The 18628-nt window shown below is 54.9% G+C and overlaps 2 protein-coding genes across 5 annotated transcripts in view; one reads left to right on the plus strand and one right to left on the minus strand.

The window, feature by feature from the left end:
• Positions 1-280: 280 nt before the first annotated feature.
• zswim7 (zinc finger, SWIM-type containing 7) overlaps positions 281-18628 on the plus strand; it is an 82907-nt gene continuing 64559 nt past the window's right edge. The window contains exons 1-3 of one of the 4 annotated variants that reach the window (XM_070858028.1): positions 281-349; positions 2073-2174; positions 15459-15480. In XM_070858028.1, coding sequence (XP_070714129.1) covers positions 2090-2174; positions 15459-15480 — 107 coding nt within the window. In that variant the 5' untranslated portion in view covers positions 281-349; positions 2073-2089. The other 3 variants (XM_070858027.1, XM_070858029.1, XM_070858026.1) reach the window with 3 other exon arrangements.
• LOC139226933 (small ribosomal subunit protein eS24-like) lies at positions 2797-3359 on the minus strand. Its single transcript, XM_070858025.1, has one exon. The coding sequence runs from the start codon at positions 3346-3348 to the stop codon at positions 2875-2877; it is 474 nt and encodes a 157-aa protein (XP_070714126.1). The 5' UTR covers positions 3349-3359; the 3' UTR covers positions 2797-2874.

The raw sequence follows: 18628 nt of genomic DNA on the forward strand, positions 1-18628 counted from the left end.
ATATTACACACCTTACATTACACACCTTACATTACACACCTTACATTACACATGTTACATTACACACCTTACATTACACATGTTACATTACACACCTTACATTACACACCTTACATTACACATGTTATATTACACACCTTACATTACACACCTTACATTACACATGTTATATTTACAGCGATGTTTATATTTACAGAATAAGCAAACCTGGGGGCGGGGCCAGGGCGGCGCGGCGCAATGCCCGCTGGGAGTTGTAGTTCTACCTCCGGCGCCCAACGACAAGGCCCAGAATGCCGAGCGCGGAAGCGAGGCCCGAAGCCTGAGCCTGGAGTCTGGGGCCAGCCGGGCGGTGAGTGCGGTCTCGGCTCAGGGAGATCCCTAGGCTCCCGGGGAGAAATAAATCCATAAATTCCCAGGGACTGAACCGGGACAACACTCCCTCAGTACTGCCCCTCCGACAGTGCGGCACTCCCCCAGTACTGCCCCTCCGACAGTGCGGCACTCCCCCAGTACTGCCCCTCCGACAGTGCGGCACTCCCCCAGTACTGCCCCTCCGACAGTGCGGCACTCCCCCAGTACTGCCCCTCCGACAGTGCGGCGCTCCCTCAGTACTGCCCCTCCAACAGTCACTCCCTCAGTACTGCCCCTCCGACAGTCACTCCCTCAGTACTGCCCCTCCGACAGTGCAGCACTCCCTCAGTACTGCCCCTCCGACAGTGCGGCGCTCCCTCAGTACTGCCCCTCCAACAGTGCGGCGCTCCCTCAGTACTGTCCCTCCGACAGTGCGGCGCTCCCTCAGTACTGCCCCTCCGACAGTCACTCCCTCAGTACTGCCCTGGGATGTGAGCCGATTTTTGTGCGCAGGCCCCTGGAGTGGGATCGAACCCTCGAGCTTCTGCCTGAGGAAGGAGTGATTCCCGTGGGACGGTGTCCACGGTCAATGGGGGCCGTGTTTGCTGCACGTTTATAGACAGCTGTGTGACTGGAGACAGTTTTGGGCTTTAACTATATTTGCAGCAGAGCGGGGTTTCCCCAGCCAGGTTTGCAAAGGGTTTTCGCGGCCCGGTGAATTGACACGTTCCGGCTCGGGGCTTTTGCAGCTTCTGAGCTCGGCATCAGCCGCTAAAGTCCCCTGGCAGATGGGGCAGTGAGCAAGGCAGCCCCTGGGGATTGCTGGGCCTGCATGGTGCTGGGCTTCTCTGTCTGTCTCTGATGTTCAAGCCTTAGTTTGGGATATCATTGCCATTGGACATTTTGGGGTCCTGGATCCCGAAGTTCCTATATCTCTGGGTTCCCAGGCTCCTGTATCCCAAATTTCCCATATCCCGGGAGGGGGGGTCCCCTATCCCGGAGGTTCCCGTATCCCGGGGGGGGGTCCCCTATCCCGGGGGTTCCCGTATCCCAGGGGGGGTCCCCTATTCCGGGGGTTCCCCAATTCCGGGAGTTCTGTATCCCAGGGCTCCTGTATCCCGGAGGTTCCCGTATCCCGGGCGGGGGGGGTCCCCTATCCTGGGGCTCCTGTATCCCGGGAGTCCTGTATCAAGCCAGTTTGGCCTGATGGGTAAACGCTGACGGATTCTCTGCTCAGGTCTCGGGTTAACATCGCTGTCCCGTTGTGTTGCTGTCACAGCCTGATCATGTTAAAGCAAAACTCATCTACAGGCCTGTGTCCAGCCCACCTCCAAGGTTAAAATAGCGGATAGTCGCTGTGGCCATTCTGACCGTCCAACTGCCCTGTTTCTGCTGGGCGGGTTGGGTTAACATTGGCCTTTAATGAGGCCCATGTAAGTGCGGTGTGTATAATAGGAACTGGGAGCATGCAGTCAAGATTAATGCAATGATTTGTGGGGTAAATTGCACTCACTAAGTTTAACAGATGGTTTTGTCATTGTTTCAGTTGCGTGGGTCAGCTGGCCCTGTACTGGACCCTGGGACCAGCTGAAATGCAGCAAGTTTACTGAAAACTTTTAAAGAAAGTAAAAAATTGTTTTCAAACTGTTCTTTGCGGAACATATTCACTTGCTGTCACTTATTTTCAAAATATAATTGATGATGAATACTGATTTCCTCAGCAGACACTGAGATTGAGATGGCACCAACATTGTACACCTTGCCCGCGGTGACGGAAGAGCTTCTGAAGAAAGTGAAGCAGGTGTACCAGGAATTGTCACAACGTGAGTGAATGGAGCATGGCTCATTCATAGGAGAAAGCAAAGGGATTTTGCTCACGATATATTCTGTTGCTCAGGGCAGCAATAGCCAATTGATAGATTCCCCACCTGGATATTGTGAGTGCAACTCGCCTGTTTCCACATTAAGTCATTTCTATTAGTGAGGTGACTCTAGTTACAGGGGTTCCACATTATGGCCCTCCCTCAAAGTGCTGGAAACCAATAGATACCAGAGGTAGAATGTCATAGCAGCACCTTGTTCCAAATGCCCCTGGGATATTGTTTACAGTGTACATTTGAGACAGGAATCAGTAAAAACATCTCCTCAACAACAGTTCCATTGTAGAGCACCTTTAACATTGTAAACATCCCAAGCCGTGAAACAGGAGGTGGGACCAGCGGCTGTATTGGGTGAGGCGGAGTGCGGCTGGGCACACAGGAGCAAAGGCTGTGAGCAAAATAGGGAGGAGATCTCATAACTCAGTAATGATTATCTTATCTCTGTGTTTGTGTGAAACTCTTGTTTAGAAAGGAGCAGACTGTGTCCAGATGTTCAGGGATTTATGGTAAGCCCTTGAAATAACAACGAGGTAGATGGCTGTAATGTTGTGTATCAGAATTTATTTGAGCACGTAGACAGATAATTACAGGTGGTGATCCATGGATAACAGCATTTCAAGAAAACTTCACGTCTTTCCCCAAGTTACTTCTTGCCAGCACCGACGTTAGCTTTAGCTGCACCCCGGACTTTCTTCATTCTGTTCTTGCGTTCCTTTCGCTGTTTCCTGGAAACCTTCTTCCTCTCCAACAGGCCGTGCCTCGCCAGCCTGTGCTTGGGTTCATTCTTCTTGGCGTAATCCAAGGAGTCGTAGACCATTGCAAATCCTGTCGTTTTGTCGCCACCAAATTGCGTCCGGAAGCCAAAGACAAACACAACGTCTGGCATCGTTTTGTACATTTTTGCCAACTTTTCTCTAATTTCTGTCTTGGGGACGGTGGCTTTGCCGGGGTGGAGGACATCGACAACCATTTGCTTGCGTTGCAGCAAGCGGTTTGTCATAAACTTTCTGGTTCGGACGGTCACGGTGTCGTTCATCTTTGCTGCCGCCTCGGTCCAGGGTATCAATCTCACTCGCAGATTAACAGCTGGTTTTATCATTGCATCAGAAAAGGCCATTCTTTGTTAGTTGTGTGGGTCAGTTTAATGCACCGCCACCAAACACCCCCCTCCCCCAAACACCCCCTCCCCCAAACACCCCCTCCCCCAAACACCCCCTCCCCCAAACACCCCCTCCCCCAAACACCCCCTCCCCCAAACACCCCCTCCCCCAAACACCCCCTCCCCCAAACACCCCCTCCCCCAAACACCCCCTCCCCCAAACACCCCCTCCCCCAAACACCCCCTCCCCCAAACACCCCCTCCCCCAAACACCCCCTCCCCCAAACACCCCCTCCCCCAAACACCCCCTCCCCCAAACACCCCCTCCCCCAAACACACACCCCCAAACATCCCCTCCCCCAAACACCCCCCCCAAACATCCCCTCCCCCAAACACCCCCCTCCAAACATCCCCTCCCCCAAACACCCCCTCCCCCAAACACCCCCTCCCCCAAACACCCCCTCCCCCAAACACCTCCTCCCCAAACACCCCCTCCCCCAAACACCCCCTCCCCCAAACACCCCCTCCCCCAAACGCCCCTCCCCCAAACACCCCCTCCCCCAAACGCCCCCCCAATCACGCCCCCCAATCACTCCCCCACAAACACGCCCCCCCAAACACTCCCCCCCCCAAACACGCCCCCCAAACACGCCCCCCAAACACTCCCCCTAAACACCCCCCCCAAACACCACCACACCCAAACACTCCCCCGACAAACACCACCACCCCCAAACACCCCCCCCAAACACCACTCCCCCTAAACACCTCCCCCCAAACACCACCACCCCCAAACAACCCCCCCCCCCCAACGCCCCTCCCGCAAACGTGCCCCCCCCCCCAAACACACCCCGACCCCAATCACCACCCATCCCCCACCGAACATCGCTCCCACCCCCTGAACACCGCATCCCCCCCAAACACTGCGGGTGAGGCAGGGCGACAGTGAGTGTGAGGTGGGAGTGACAGCACCATCCGATAGATTTCCCTGTTGGGCTAAACTGCTGGTCCCCTGAGGCAGGAAGTGTCATGTATGAAAAAACAGTGCGTTAAATATGTATTTATAAATAAACAATCTATGAAATGTGTGTGCAGAGCATCAGATGCAAGGGTTGCTCGACTGAGAATGTTGGTGTAACAGCAAACTGGTCTCCGGTGCCCCGTGACTGCCTGTACCATGTACCTGGCCCATTGTATCCCAGTGGCATCGAGTTTGATTTCCAGGTGGCATAACTTTATTCACTCGTTTCCCTCTCATTTTCTGTTGCACCTCTCCTACAGGGTGACCCGCCCCTGCCCCTGGGGTCACTGCCCCCTGCCCCTGCCCCTGGGCTCACCGCGCCCTGCACCTGCCCCTGCCCCCGGGCTCACCGCCCCCTGCCCCTGCCCCCGGGCTCACCGCCCCCTGCCCCTGCCCCGGGGCTCACCGCCCCCTGCCCCTGCCCCCGGGCTCACCGCCCCCTGCCCCGGGGCTCACCGCCCCCTGCCCCTGCCCCCGGGCTCACCGCCCCAGGCTCGCTGCCCCCGCCCCAGGGCTCACTGCCCCCTGCCCCTGGGCTCACTGCCCCCGCCCCTGGGCTCACTGCCCCCTGCCCCTGGGCTCACTGCCCCCTGCCCCTGGGCTCACTGCCCCCTGCCCCTGGGCTCACTGCCCCCTGCCCCTGGGCTCACTGCCCCCTGCCCCTGGGCTCACTGCCCCCGCCCCAGGGCTCACTGCCCCCAGCCCCTGGGCTCACTGCCCCCTGCCCCAGGGCTCACTGCCCTCTGCCCCTGGGCTCACTGCCCCCTGCCCCAGGGCCCCCTGCCCCCAGGCTCACCGCCCCCTGTCCCTGCCCCCGGGCTCACCGCCCCCTGTCCCTGCCCCAGGGCTCGCTGCCCCCTGCCCCCGCCCCAGGGCTCACTGCCCCCTGCCCCAGGGCTCACTGCCCCCTGCCCCTGGGCTCACTGCCCCCTGTCTCTGGGCTCACTGCCCCCTGCCCCAGGGCTCACTGCCCCCTGCCCCAGGGCTCACTGCCCCCTGCCCCTGGGCTCAATGCCCTCTGCTCCTGGGCTCACTGCCCCCGCCCCAGGGCTCACTGCCCTCTGCCCCTGGGCTCACTGCCCCCTGCCCCCGCCCCAGGGCTCACTGTTCCCCGCCCCAGGGCTCACTACCCCCTGCCCCTGGGCTCACTACCCCCTGCCCCTGGGCTCACTGCCCCCGCCCCAGGGCTCACTGCCCCCCGCCCCAGGGCTCACTGTCCCCCCGCCCCAGGGCTCACTGCCCCCCACCCCAGGGCTGACTGCCCCCTGCCCCTGGGCTCACTGCCCCCTGCCCCAGGGCTCACTGCCCCCTGCCCCAGGGCTCACTGCCCCCGCCCCAGGGCTCACTGCCCCCGCCCCAGGGCTCACTGCCCCCTGCCCCTGGGCTCACTGCCCCCTGCCCCCGCCCCAGGGCTCACTGTCCCCCGCCCCAGGGCTCACTGTCCCCTGCCCCTGCCCCCGGGCTCACCGCCCCCTGCCCCCTGCCCCCCGGTCTGACCACCGGTGCAGCCTGCACTGCACTTCTGTTACACTCAAAGTTGCATCTGTGACCAATTTCCTGCCTGTGATAATCCCTATTTACTGAAACAATCGCAATGGTACTGAACGAGTGCAGGGTGTGTGGTCATTGAGTTGTGGGACTGAAATGGGGCAAACAGGTGATGTGTGAATGGATCGATTGGGAAATGGTATTGGCAACAATTTCTGATGATGATGATAGACAGCCCCTCGGAGTCGAGGATGACTTGTTTCCACACTAACACACGTTCTCAGGTGAGTGAAGCGCCCAGTGCGAGACCTACAGTCTCTGTCACAGGTGGGGCAGACGGTGGTTAGAGGGACGGGTGGGTGGGGAGTCTGGGTTGCCGCTCGCTCCTTCCGCTGCCTGCTCTCGGTGAAGAGACTCAATGTGTTCAGCGCATTCCCGGATGCTTTCCCTCCAATTTGGACGGTCGTGGACCAGGGATTCCCAGGTGTCGGTGGGGATGTTACACTTTATCAAGGATAGGGTGTCCTTGAAGCCTTTCCTCTGCCCGCCTGGGGCTCGCTTGCTGTGTCGGAGCTCCGAGTAGCAATATAAGAATGAAAAAGGACAAAGATAAGTTTTTTGGCCTGGAAAAGGGTGAAGTTCAGCAAAACGAGAGGATCCGGGACAAATTCACTGAGCAGAAAGTACATTAAACAGAACAGAAATGTTCAAATATGAAATGAATGGAGTATAAAGTAAATAGATTCCTAGAAGGGGAAAAGGAAAGTGTAGAATTCTGTGGATAAATAGATGTAAAACTAAACTGAAAGTTAAAGGGGAGATGTGATAACGTTATGGCTCACCATACTAAAGATAATTGTGAGGAATATAGAACATGCTGTTTGAAAAGGGACAGGGAGATTAGAAGGGAATATATTTTAAAAGGCAGCAGATAATATAAGGAAAGTATTGGGCCTTTTCCAAACATGGGAAGGAAAGGATTTGTTGGAGGGTAGCACCCAGAGTGAATGGGAAATCTAAAGGGAAAGGGGCTAGGCGGGACTATGTGGGCAGCACACTCACCTTGGAGTCAGAAGGTTGTGGGTTTAAGTCCCACTCCAGGGACTTGCAGCACAAAACTCTAGGCTGACACTCCAGTGCAGTGCTGAGTGAGTGCCACACTGTCGGAGGGGCAGTACTGAGGGAGCGCCGTACTGTCGGAGGGGCAGTACTGAGGGAGCGCCGTACTGTCGGAGGGGCAGTACTGAGGGAGCGCCGCACTGTCGGAGAGGCGGTGCTGAGGGAGCGCCGTACTGTCGGAGGGGCAGTACTGATTGAGTGCTGCACTGTCGGAGGGGCAGTACTGAGGGAGTGCTGCACTGTCGGAGGGGCAGTACTGAGGGAGTGACGTACTGTCGGAGGGGAAGTACTGAAGGAGTGCTGCACTGTCGGAGGGGCAGTACTGAGGGAGCGCCGTACTGTCGGAGGGGCAGTACTGAGGGAGCGCCCCACTGTTGGAGGGGCAGTACTGAGGGAGTGCCGTACTGTTGGAGGGGCAGTACTGAGGGAGCGCCGTACTGTCGGAGGGGCAGTACTGAGGGAGCGCCCCACTGTTGGAGGGGCAGTACTGAGGGAGTGCCGTACTGTTGGAGGGGCAGTACTGAGGGAGCGCCGTACTGTCGGAGGGGCAGTACTGAGGGAGCGCCCCACGTCGGAGGGGCAGTACTGAGGGAGTGCCGCACTGTCGGAGGGGCAGTACTGAGGGAGTGCCGCACTGTCGGAGGGGCAGTACTGAGGGAGTGCCCCACTGTCGGAGGGGCAGTACTGAGGGAGTGCCCCACTGTCGGAGGGGCAGTACTGAGGGAGCGCCCCACTGTCGGAGGGGCAGTACTGAGGGAGTGCCGTACTGTCAGAGGGGCAGTACTGAGGGAGCGCCCCACTGTTGGAGGGGCAGTGCTGAGGGAGCGCCGTACTGTCGGAGGGGCAGTACTGAGGGAGCGCCGTACTGTCGGAGGGGCAGTACTGAGGGAGCGCCCCACTGTCGGAGGGGCAGTACTGAGGGAGCGCCCCACTGTCGGAGGGGCAGTACTGAGGGAGTGCCGTACTGTCAGAGGGGCAGTACTGAGGGAGCGCCCCACTGTTGGAGGGGCAGTGCTGAGGGAGCGCCGTACTGTCGGAGGGACAGTGCTGAGGGAGCGCCACACTGTCGGAGGGGCAGTACTGAGGGAGTGCCCCACTGTCGGAGGGGCAGTACTGAGGGAGTGCCCCACTGTCGGAGGGGCAGTACTGAGAGAGTGCCCCACTGTCGGAGGGGCAGTACTGAGGGAGCTCCGCACTGTCGGAGGGGCAGTACTGAGGGAGTGCCCCACTGTCGGAGGGGCAGTACTGAGGGAGCTCCGCACTGTCGGAGGGGCAGTACTGAGTGAGTGCCGCACTGTCGGAGGTGCTGTCTTTCGGATAAGATGTTAAACCGAGACCCGGTCTGCTCTCTCAGGTGGATGTAAAAGATCCTATGGCTCTATTTCGAAGAAGAGCAGGGGAGTTATCCCCGATGTCCGGGCCAATATTTATCCCTCAATCAACATCACTAAAACAGATTATCTGGTCATTATCATCTACTGGGAAAGTCCTCAACCGTCTTCTCCCTGTGGCCAAGGAGCTCCTCCCGGAGTCGCAGTGCGGATTTCGTCCCCTCCGGGGCACAACGGACATGATCTTTACAGCGCGACAGCTGCAGGAAAAATGCAAGGAGCAGCGCCAGCCCTTATACATGGCCTTCTTCGACCTTACAAAGGCCTTTGACACTGTCAACCGCGAGCGTCTATGGAGCGTCCTCCTCCGTTTCGGATTCCCCCAAAAGTACATCACCATCCCCCGCCTGCTCCACGACGACATACAGGCCGTGATCCTGACCAACGGATCCACCACAGACCCAATCCACGTCCGGACCGGGGTCAAGCAGGGCTGTGTCATCGCCCCAACCCTCTTCTCAATCTTCCTCGCTGCCATGCTCCACCTCACAGTCAACAAGCTCCCCGCTGGATGGAACTAAACTACAGAACCAGTGTGAAGCTGTTCAACCTGCGCTGTCTCCAGGCCAGGTCCAAGACCACCCCAACCTCTGTCGTCGAGCTACAGTACACGGACGATGCCTGCGTCTGTGCACACACACAGGCTGAACTCCAGCACATATTCAACGTATTTACCGAGGTGTACGAAAGCATGGGCCTTACACTAAATATCAGTAAGACAAAGGTCCTCCACCAGCCTGTCCTCGCCGCACAGCACTGCCCCCCAGTCATCAAGATCCACGGCGCGGCCCTGGACAACGTGGACCACTTCCCATATCTCGGGCGCCTCCTATCAACAAGGGCAGGCATTGACGACAAAATCCAACACGCCTCCAGTGCAGCCTTCGGCCACCTGAGAAAAGAGTGTTTGAAGACCAGGCCCTCAAATCTACCACCAAGCTCATGGTCTACAGGGCTGTAGTAATACCCGCCCTCCTGTATGGCTCAGAGACATGGACTATATACAGTAGACACTTCAAGTTGCTGGAGAAATACCACCAACTATGTCTCCGCAAGATCCTACAAATCCCCTGGGAGGACAGGCACACCAACATCAGTGTCCTCGTCCAGGCCAACATCCCCAGCATTGAAACACTGACCACACTCGATCAGCTCAATGTGAGTCAATCTGGGGCCCTTCTTGCCCTGGTTGATCATCTCGGTGTGAAAGCTGGTGTTGTTGAATCATTTGTTGGGCCCTCGCTGGGCTGCTGTGCAGTTGGCCTTGCTGGGCTGCCTGGTGTGTTGGGCCCTGCTGGGCTGCTGTGCAGTTGGCCTTGCTGGGCTGCCTGGTGTGTTGGGCCCTGCAGGGCTGCTGTGCAGCTGGCCTTGCTGGGCTGCCTGGTGTGTTGGGCCCTGCTGGGCTGCTGTGGATGATGGGTTCTGCCTCGTGGCCAACCGTGGTGCCGGTTGCCACTGGTGTGTGTGTTGGGGGATCAAAAAAGGTAGGGTCCAAGGTGGGTTGCTCAGGGTAGTCTGTGAATCTGAGTTTGATTTGGTCCAAGTGTTTCCGGTGAATGAGTCCATTTGAAAGTTTGACCCGAAACACCCTGCTTCCCTCTTTGGCCACGACAGTGCCGGGAAGCCACTTGGGACCTTGTCCATAATTTAATACAAATATAGGATCATTAAATTCAATCCCGCGTGACACATTTGCGCTATCATGGTATGCACTTTGTTGAAGCTGCCTGCTCTCTGCCTGTTCATGTAGAACAGGGTGAACTAACGAGAGCCTTGTCTTAAGTGCTCTTTTCATGAGCAGTTCAGCAGGTGGGATCCCAGTGAGTGAGTGTGGTCTTGTGCGGTAGCTAAGCAGGACTCGGGATAGGCGAGTCTGCAGTGAGCCTTCATTTACCCTCTTCAAGCCTTGCTTGATGGTTTGCACTGCTCACTCTGCCTGACCATTGGCCGCTGGTTTAAACGGGGCCGATGTGACATGTTTGATCCTGTTACGGGTCATGAATTATTTGAACTCCGCATTAGTAAAACATGGCCCGTTGTCGCTCACCAGAACATCGGGTAAGCCGTGTGTGGCAAACATGGCCCGCAGGCTTTCAGTAGTGGCAGCGGACATGCTAGCCGACACTATCTCACATTCAATCCACTTGGAGTACGCGTCTATAACCACAAGGAACATTTTAACCAGGAACGGGCCTGCATAGTTGACGTGTACCCTAGACCACGGTTTGGAGGGCCAAGACCATAAACTTAGCGGCGCCTCCCTGGGTACATTGCTTAACTGTGAGCATGTATTACATCTGTGAACGCAGGACTCTATAAGCCCGCATCGATACAGGGCCACCACACGTGGGATCTGGCTATCGCTTTCATCATTACGATGCCTGGGTGGATACTGTGGAGGTCATTGATGAAGGTGTCTCTGCCCTTCTTGGGGACCACTACTCGATTGCCCCACAGAAGGCAGTCTGCCTGTATAGACATTTCATCTTTGCGTCGCTGGAACGGCTTTATCTCTTCCTGCATTTCCACTGGGACACTGGACCAGCTCCCGTGAAGCACACAGCTTTTGATTAGAGATAATAAGGGGTCCTGGCTTGTCCAGGTTTTGATCTGCCGGGCAGTGACGGATGATTGCTCACCCTCAAGTGCTTCCATAACCATGGCTAGACCTGCGGGCTGCGCCATTTCCACCCCCGTGGTGGGCAATGGCAGCCTACTGAGAGCATCGGCGCAGTTTTCTGGGCCTGGCCTGTGGCGGATGGCGTAGTTGTATGTGGACAACCTGAGCGCCCATCTCTGGATGCTGGCCGATGCGTTGGTATTTATCCCTTTACTCTCGGAAAACAGGGATATAAGTAGCTTATGGTCAGTTTCCAATACGAATTTTAGCCCAAACAGGTATTGATGCATTTTCTTTACCCCATGGACACACGCTAACGCTTCTTTCTCAATCATGCTGTAAGCTCTCTCGGCCTTAGACAAACTCCTGGATACATAAGCAACCGGTTGCAGTTTCCCGAAATCATTAGCCTGTTGCAATACACACCCGACGCCATATGACGACGCATCGCATGCTCGTACCAAACGCTTACATGGATCATACAACACAAGCAATTTGTTTGAGCATAACAATTTTCTTGGCTTTTGTCCCAAACCCATTCGCCCCCTTTTCGTAGTAAGACATGCAGGGGTTCTAGCAGGGTGCTGAGACCCGGTAAGAAGTTACCAAAGTAGTTCAAGAGTCCCAGAAACGACCGCAGCTCCGCCACGTTCTGTGGTCTCGGTGTGTTCTCGATTGCCTCAGTCTTCGTGTTGGTGGGCCTGATGCCATCCGCCGCAATCCTCCTTCCCAGGAACTCCACTTCAGGCGCCAGGAAAACGCACTTCGAGTGTTTTAACCTGAGCCCCACGTGGTTGAGTCGACTAAGAACCTCCTCCAGGTTCTGAAGGTGCTTGACTGTGTTCTGACCTGTGACCAAGATGTCGTCCTGGAAGACCACGGTGTGTGGGACCAACTTCAGTAAACTTTCCATGTTCCTCTGGAATATCGCCGCCGCTGATCGGATTCCAAACGGGCATCTGTTATAAACAAAAAGACCTTTGTGCGCGTTTATGCAGGTGAGGGCCTTCGATGATTCCTCCAGTTCCTGTCATGTAGGCTGAAGTCAGATCCAGCTTCGTGAACTTCTTTCCTCCCGCCAGCGTTGCAAAGAGGTTGTCGGCTTTTGGTAGTGGGTATTGGTCTTGCAGGGAGAAACGATTGATAGTTACTTTGTAATCGCCACAGATTCTGACGGTGCCGTCTCCCTTGAGGACTGGGACAATAGGACTGGCCCACTCGCTGAACTCGATCGGTGAAATGATGCCCTCTCGTTGCAACTGGTCTAGCTCGATCTCTACCCTTTCTCTCATCGTGTACGGTACTGCTTTCGCCTTGTGATGGATGGGTCACACCCCCGGAATTAGGTGGATCTGCACTTTTGCTCCTTGGAATTTCACGATGCCTGGTTTGAATAGTGAAGGAAATTTGTTTTAACACCTGGGCACACAAAGTGTCGTCAGCGGGCGATAGCGCTCGGACGTCATCCCAGTTCCAGCGTATCTTTCCCAGCCAGCTCCTGCCGAGCAGCGTGGGACCATCGCCTGGTACCATCCAGAGTGGTAGCTTGTGCACCGCTCCATCGTAGGAGACGTTTACAGTAGCACTGCCGATTACAGGAATCAGTTTTTTAGTGTAAGTTCTTAATCTCGTGCGAACTGGAGTTAAGACTGGCCTTGAGGCCTTGTTGCACCACAACCTTTCGAAAGTCTTTTTGCCCATGATGGACTGGCTGGTGTCCAACTCCACTGACACCGGGAGTCCATTTAGTTCAACATTCAGCATTATCGGGAGACAATTCGTGGTGAATGTGTGCACCCCATGTACCTCTGCTTCCTCGGTCTGAGGCTCTGGTTCGTCGTGATCCTCCGTGGATCTGTCCTCCTCTGCAACATGGTGGTTTGCAGGTTTAACAGGCTTAGCAGCTCACCTGCACACTCGTTGGAGGTGTCCCATTGTTCCACAGCCCTTGCAAACGTACTCTTTGAATCGGCATGAATGGAAACGATGATCACCCCCGCAGCACCAACAAGGTATTAATGGCCTTGCATTCATCACCCTTGATGGTGGACTCTGAGACATCTGCGGACGTGTAGCTGCAGGTATGTGTGACCTGCCCTGTACGTTACGATTTGAAAACAACATCACTTTGTTCACAGTACTTGTAGCAGCACTCGTGTGCTGCGAGATTTGTTTAGTATTGTCACTGGTGGCAATGAACGCCTGGGCTATCGCTATGGTCTTACTCAAGGTTGGGGTCTCTACAGTCAAAAGTTTGCGAAGTATGGTTTCGTGGCCAATGCCAAGTACGAAAAAATCTCTGAGTATGTGCTCCAAATATCCTTCAAATTCGCAATGTCCTGCAAGGCGTCTTAGCTCAGCGACATAACTCACCACTTCCTGGCCTTCAGATCTTTTCAGGTGTAAAACCGGTACCTCGCCATCAGAACACTTTCCTTCGGGTTCACATGCTCTCGGACCAGTGTGCACAATTGTCGTGCGACGTTTCTGTGGGTTTCACTGGAATGAGCAGATTCTTCATGAGGCCACACGTTGGTGCCCCACAGACGGTGAGGAGGATCGCCCTTCGTTAGGCAGCGCTCTCTTCCCCATCCAGCTCATTGGCCACGAAGTATTGGTCGAGTCGCTCCACAAAAGTTTCCCAATCATCTCCCTCCGAAAATTTCTCCAGGATGCCCACTGTTCTCTGCATCTTTGGGTTCGCTATCTGTATCTCGTCGCCAGTTGTTGTGTATGGAGAAAGAGTCAGACTGAACACTGTGAGCTCAAAGTAAAGTGTGACCGTAGTCTTTTATTGCAGGTCTCCAGACTGCCTCTCCAACCTGTGAAGCTTTCTTAAATACCTGTGCTCCCAAGGGATTATGGGATCCCTTGGGACTCCGGGGAATGAGTCCTCTGGTGGCTGTACAGAGTAAATACAAGTCCACATATATAACTGAGATATTACATATTACATATTTTGTGTCCATTTTTAGAAATGGTGGAAGTGAGAACGTGGTTGTACTTGAGAAGGAGTGGTGCTGTAGGGAAGGGAGCGGGAAGGGAGGGAGGCTGGAAGGGAGTGGGGGTGGTAGGGGACAGAGGGGAGGTGGTAGGGGAGGGAGCCGGGCGGGAGGGCTGGCGGTGCAGGAGGGGAGGGAGCGGGGCAGTACGGAAAGGGGCAGGAACCTGGGTGGACAAGCCACTATACCCCGGGTGGACAAGCCACTATACCCTGGGTGGACAAGCCACTATACCCCGGGTGGACAAGCCACTATACCCCGGGTGGACAAGCCACTATACCCCGGGTGGACAAGCCACTATACCCCGGGTAGACAAGCCACTATACCCCGGGTGGACAAGCCACTATACCCCGGGTAGACAAGCCACTATACCCCGGGTAGACAAGCCACTATACCCCGGGTGGACAAGCCACTATACCCCGGGTGGACAAGCCACTATACCCCGGGTAGACAAGCCACTATACCCCGGGTAGACAAGCCACTATACCCTGGTGGCAGCCCCCGCAGCTGTTGATAGGAGGCAGCTTGGCTATAATTTCTCAGGCCTAATCTATGATTGAAGATAAAATCAGCAAATATTTAGAATTGTTCGAGTTAGTTAAGGTCAAGCGGCTCAGAATGTGGACCACCAGGATGATGCCAGGAATGAGGAACAATAATTACGAGAACTGTTGAGATGCTGCGACTATTTCCGTTGAGCGTTGAGGCTGAGAGCTGAAATTCTGTAATGTTTCCCACGGCCCACAAGATAATATAACAAACTCTCAGATGAGTCTCATTTCCTCTGGTGCCAGATTTATTGAATGAAATTTCACATCCTCTGGATTACTAGTCCTGAAAAAATAACCACTGGCTTATCATCATCAAGTCTTGTCCACAGCCATGGGTGACCTGAATTACATCACGGCCTTGCATCTTATCTAAGTTGTGGGGACAGTGCTGCTTTTATATTTTAATATTTCTCCCCATTTCTTCCCTTCTCTTGGACACACTGAGTCATGCTGGGGTGCAGTTCATCAGAAGTTAGCACAGCCGCTCCTCCCAGGGTGCTCAGTTGCCATAGACGAATGCTTGTGTGCTCTCTAACCATGGGAAGCATCTCTGTGCAGCCTGATCCTGTCCTCAAATCATGCTTCATGCACATCCGCTTCCCAGCGGCAATCACTGGGCAGTGAGCGGGTGAGGGAACCCTGGCTGATTTCCCCCCCGCCCCCCAGCCCAGAACTGCTGAGAACAGTTCACAGTCCCCAGCTACCATTCCAACTCCCATCAGCACCTAGCTCAGGCCGGGGAATTTGCTGAACTGGATGAACGGGGACCCGATAAGAAGGCAGGAGAAAATTGGGCAATTTAATTGTTTCAAACTACTTTGGTTTGTGTCCTGTGTACGATTTGTGCTTCTGATTGCGAGGTTAGATTTCTGCAACGGTTGGAGGGGTATGTTTGTGAAAGGGGCACTGACGCACTTCCTTGTTTCTTGTGTTTTCCAGTGACCGATGAACTGCTTCTGGCGTGAGTATCATTGGGAGTTTTGCCATCTGTCTTCTGCCTCTTTAGTTCAGAAGCCATTTAATAAACGTTTTGTTTGATTCTGCAATCAGCTGTGATCACATTACTGTAATTGCTGACAATGATGAATCATTTTAAAATTCATGTTTTAATGATTATTTATCCAAGTTTGAAGCTTGTTTCCCAGTGCCTGTTCATGTAAGGTGCGCCTGGGAACTGCACTTCAATCCCCTGTTTATTTCTTCCATGGCCGTTAATTGCCGATTGAGAATTGTTTAATCCACAATCAACAGTTGTTGATCTGTACAATGTCGAAGTTTCTGAGATGGTTGTGTGACTCACCAGGCCTCTGATCGGGCTGTCGGGTGCTGCATTGTACCTCCAAGTGCTGCAAGCCGTGGTCTCTGTGTCTGCTGAATAATGCAATCTTTATTCTGCACCAGTATTTATGGACAGAGAGGTTTGGTCCAGCTCTGACATGGTGCTCACAGACCTGGGTCATTTTCTGCACTAACACCACAGCCATGGGAAGATAGGAACAGGAAGTTCACCCAGAGAGTGGTGAACCTGTGGAATTCTCTACCACAGAAAGTTGTTGAGGCCAATTCACTAAATATATTCAAAAAGGAGTTAGATGTAGTCCTTACTACTCGGGGGATCAAGGGGTATGGTGAGAAAGCAGGAATGGGGTACTGAAGTTGCATGTTCAGCCATGAACTCATTGAATGGCGGTGCAGGCTAGAAGGGCCGAATGGCCTACTCCTGCACCTATTTTCTATGTTTCTGTAAAGAGGCCATTCAGCCCCTCGAGCCTGTTCCATTAAATCAGATCGTGGCCGGACACTCGGTACGGAGTGGGGGGGGGGGCCGGACACGGTACGGAGTGGGGGGGGGGGCCGGACACGGTACGGAGTGGTGGAGGGGGGGCCGGACACGGTACGGAGCGGTGGGGGGGGGGGCCGGACACGGTACGGAGTGGGGGGGGGGGCCGGACACGGTACGGAGTGGTGGGCCGGACACGGTACGGAGTGGTGGGGGGGGGGGCCGGACACGGTACGGAGTGGGGGGGGGGGCCGGACACGGTACGGAGTGGTGGAGGGGGGGCCGGACACGGTACGGAGTGGTGGAGGGGGGGCCGGACACGGTACGGAGTGGTGGAGGGGGGGCCGGACACGGTACGGAGTGGGGGGGGGGGCCGGACACGGTACGGAGTGGTGGAGGGGGGGCCGGACACGGTACGGAGCGGTGGGGGGGGGGGCCGGACACGGTACGGAGTGGTGGGCCGGACACGGTACGGAGCGGTGGGGGGGGGGGGGGGGGCCGGACACGGTACGGAGCGGGGGGGGGCCGGACACGGTACGGAGTGGTGGGGGGGGGGGGGGGCCGGACACGGTACGGAGTGGGGGGGCCGGACACGGTACGGAGTGGGGGGGCCGGACACGGTACGGAGTGGTGGAGGGGGGGGCCGGACACGGTACGGAGTGGGGGGGGGGGGCCGGACACGGTACGGAGTGGGGGGGGCCGGACACTCGGTGGGGGGGGGGGGGCTGAATGGCCCATTTCTGTAAATTCGATGTAATATATTTATCCAAGAACCAGTCGATAACATGAACAGAAACAGTGTTACTATTAGTGAAGACGAGCTCCTTGATGGAGGATTGTATCAGCTCAGTATTCTCTAATGGAGTGAGACTTCTAATCTCCCGCACCAGGGGAGGAGGTGGGCCAGCGTTCTGGGGGTCACTCATTGCCGCACGGGAGTGTCGTTGTAGCTACACACTGTGACGCACTCCTGGATGTAATGAACTTGGAATCGGGAGTAGGACCTCTCAGAAATGAGATTTCTATAAAGAAAGAAAGCCTTTCATTTATATAGTGTCATTCACAAACTCAGAACATCGCAAGGCGCTTCACAGCCAATGAAGCCCTTTTGAATTGTAGTCACTGTTGTAATGTGAGCTGTAGGTGCGGTGTAGTTAAGGTGATGTACACCATTCTGTTTCTGCTTTCCTCTGGGTCTTAGACCCATTGTTTCTGACTCCGTCACTGATGGTGATATTGTTCACTGCACACTTGGGGATATTTCATTACACCACAACCCTGACATTGTACACGTTGTTTCCTCTGTGATAGAAACCATGTGACGCTCCCCCTCCCCTCTCTGCCCACACTCAGTAACTTTCTGTGTGGGTGGGACGCCCTGCCTTTGAATACAGTGCGTCCTGAGTAACAGCAGGTGCTGCTGCCCAGGATGCTGAGAGTGCAGCAGGCACAGGGGGTTCTGGGGACGGTGTCTGCCTTCTGCCTGTTCAGTTCCAGCATCAGACGAGCAGTGTAAAAGACAAAAGAAATTCATACATTTTCACAGAGGGAGGCAAATTCCTGTGCCTCGTTTACATGAAGGCCATTGCTCCCTACTTCCTGTGCTATCACCTGGATATCCTAACAGGATTCCATAAATGTTCAGGTTAACGATGGGCGATTTAAAGGGATGGTATTGTGCTGCAGAAATTAAAATTCTATCGAGCCCTTTGAGAACTGTTAAACACATCAGCAGCCCTGGAGGGACCTGCGATATTGGCAGTAGAGATGTTTTGGAACAGTTACAGAGGCATGAAGCAGGCCATCTGTAATTCAGGCAGATTCATGCTATAAATCAGCTGTATGGAATTTCTCATTTGTAAGGAAGCCGGGTGAGTCTTTATCAATGGAACTTGGCGAGCTTGCTGCTGAAATAGCCCAAGTGTGACTGAGCTGACCAGACTGACACTATCCCTCAGTTGTGTAATGTAGAGCACAGTATTAGCCATCCCTTGAGCTACCGCCCCCTCTCCTTCTAGTATGCTGATATATTTATATCCTATTGTCTCTGCAATATTTATACATTGCTGTAGTAGTACCTGTATCAGATACACAAGCTATCTAACGGTACAGCATTCCTGTCGGAGCTACTGGCCTGAACAGTATTCCTGTCGGAGATATGCCTTGGTTCCAACATGAGGTGTTGCTTTTACCCGGTTTGCTGTTTTACACGTTTACATTTCATGACCGCAGGAAGCTGCCAATTACTTCTGTCAATTTTTTAAATCTGCATTGATTTTTAATCTTATTACTCATGAACAAACCCCATCTGTCACATGATTTTGATTAG

The sequence above is a fragment of the Pristiophorus japonicus genome, chromosome 16 (genome assembly GCF_044704955.1).
Source record: "Pristiophorus japonicus isolate sPriJap1 chromosome 16, sPriJap1.hap1, whole genome shotgun sequence".
Classification (NCBI taxonomy): Eukaryota; Metazoa; Chordata; class Chondrichthyes; family Pristiophoridae; genus Pristiophorus; species Pristiophorus japonicus.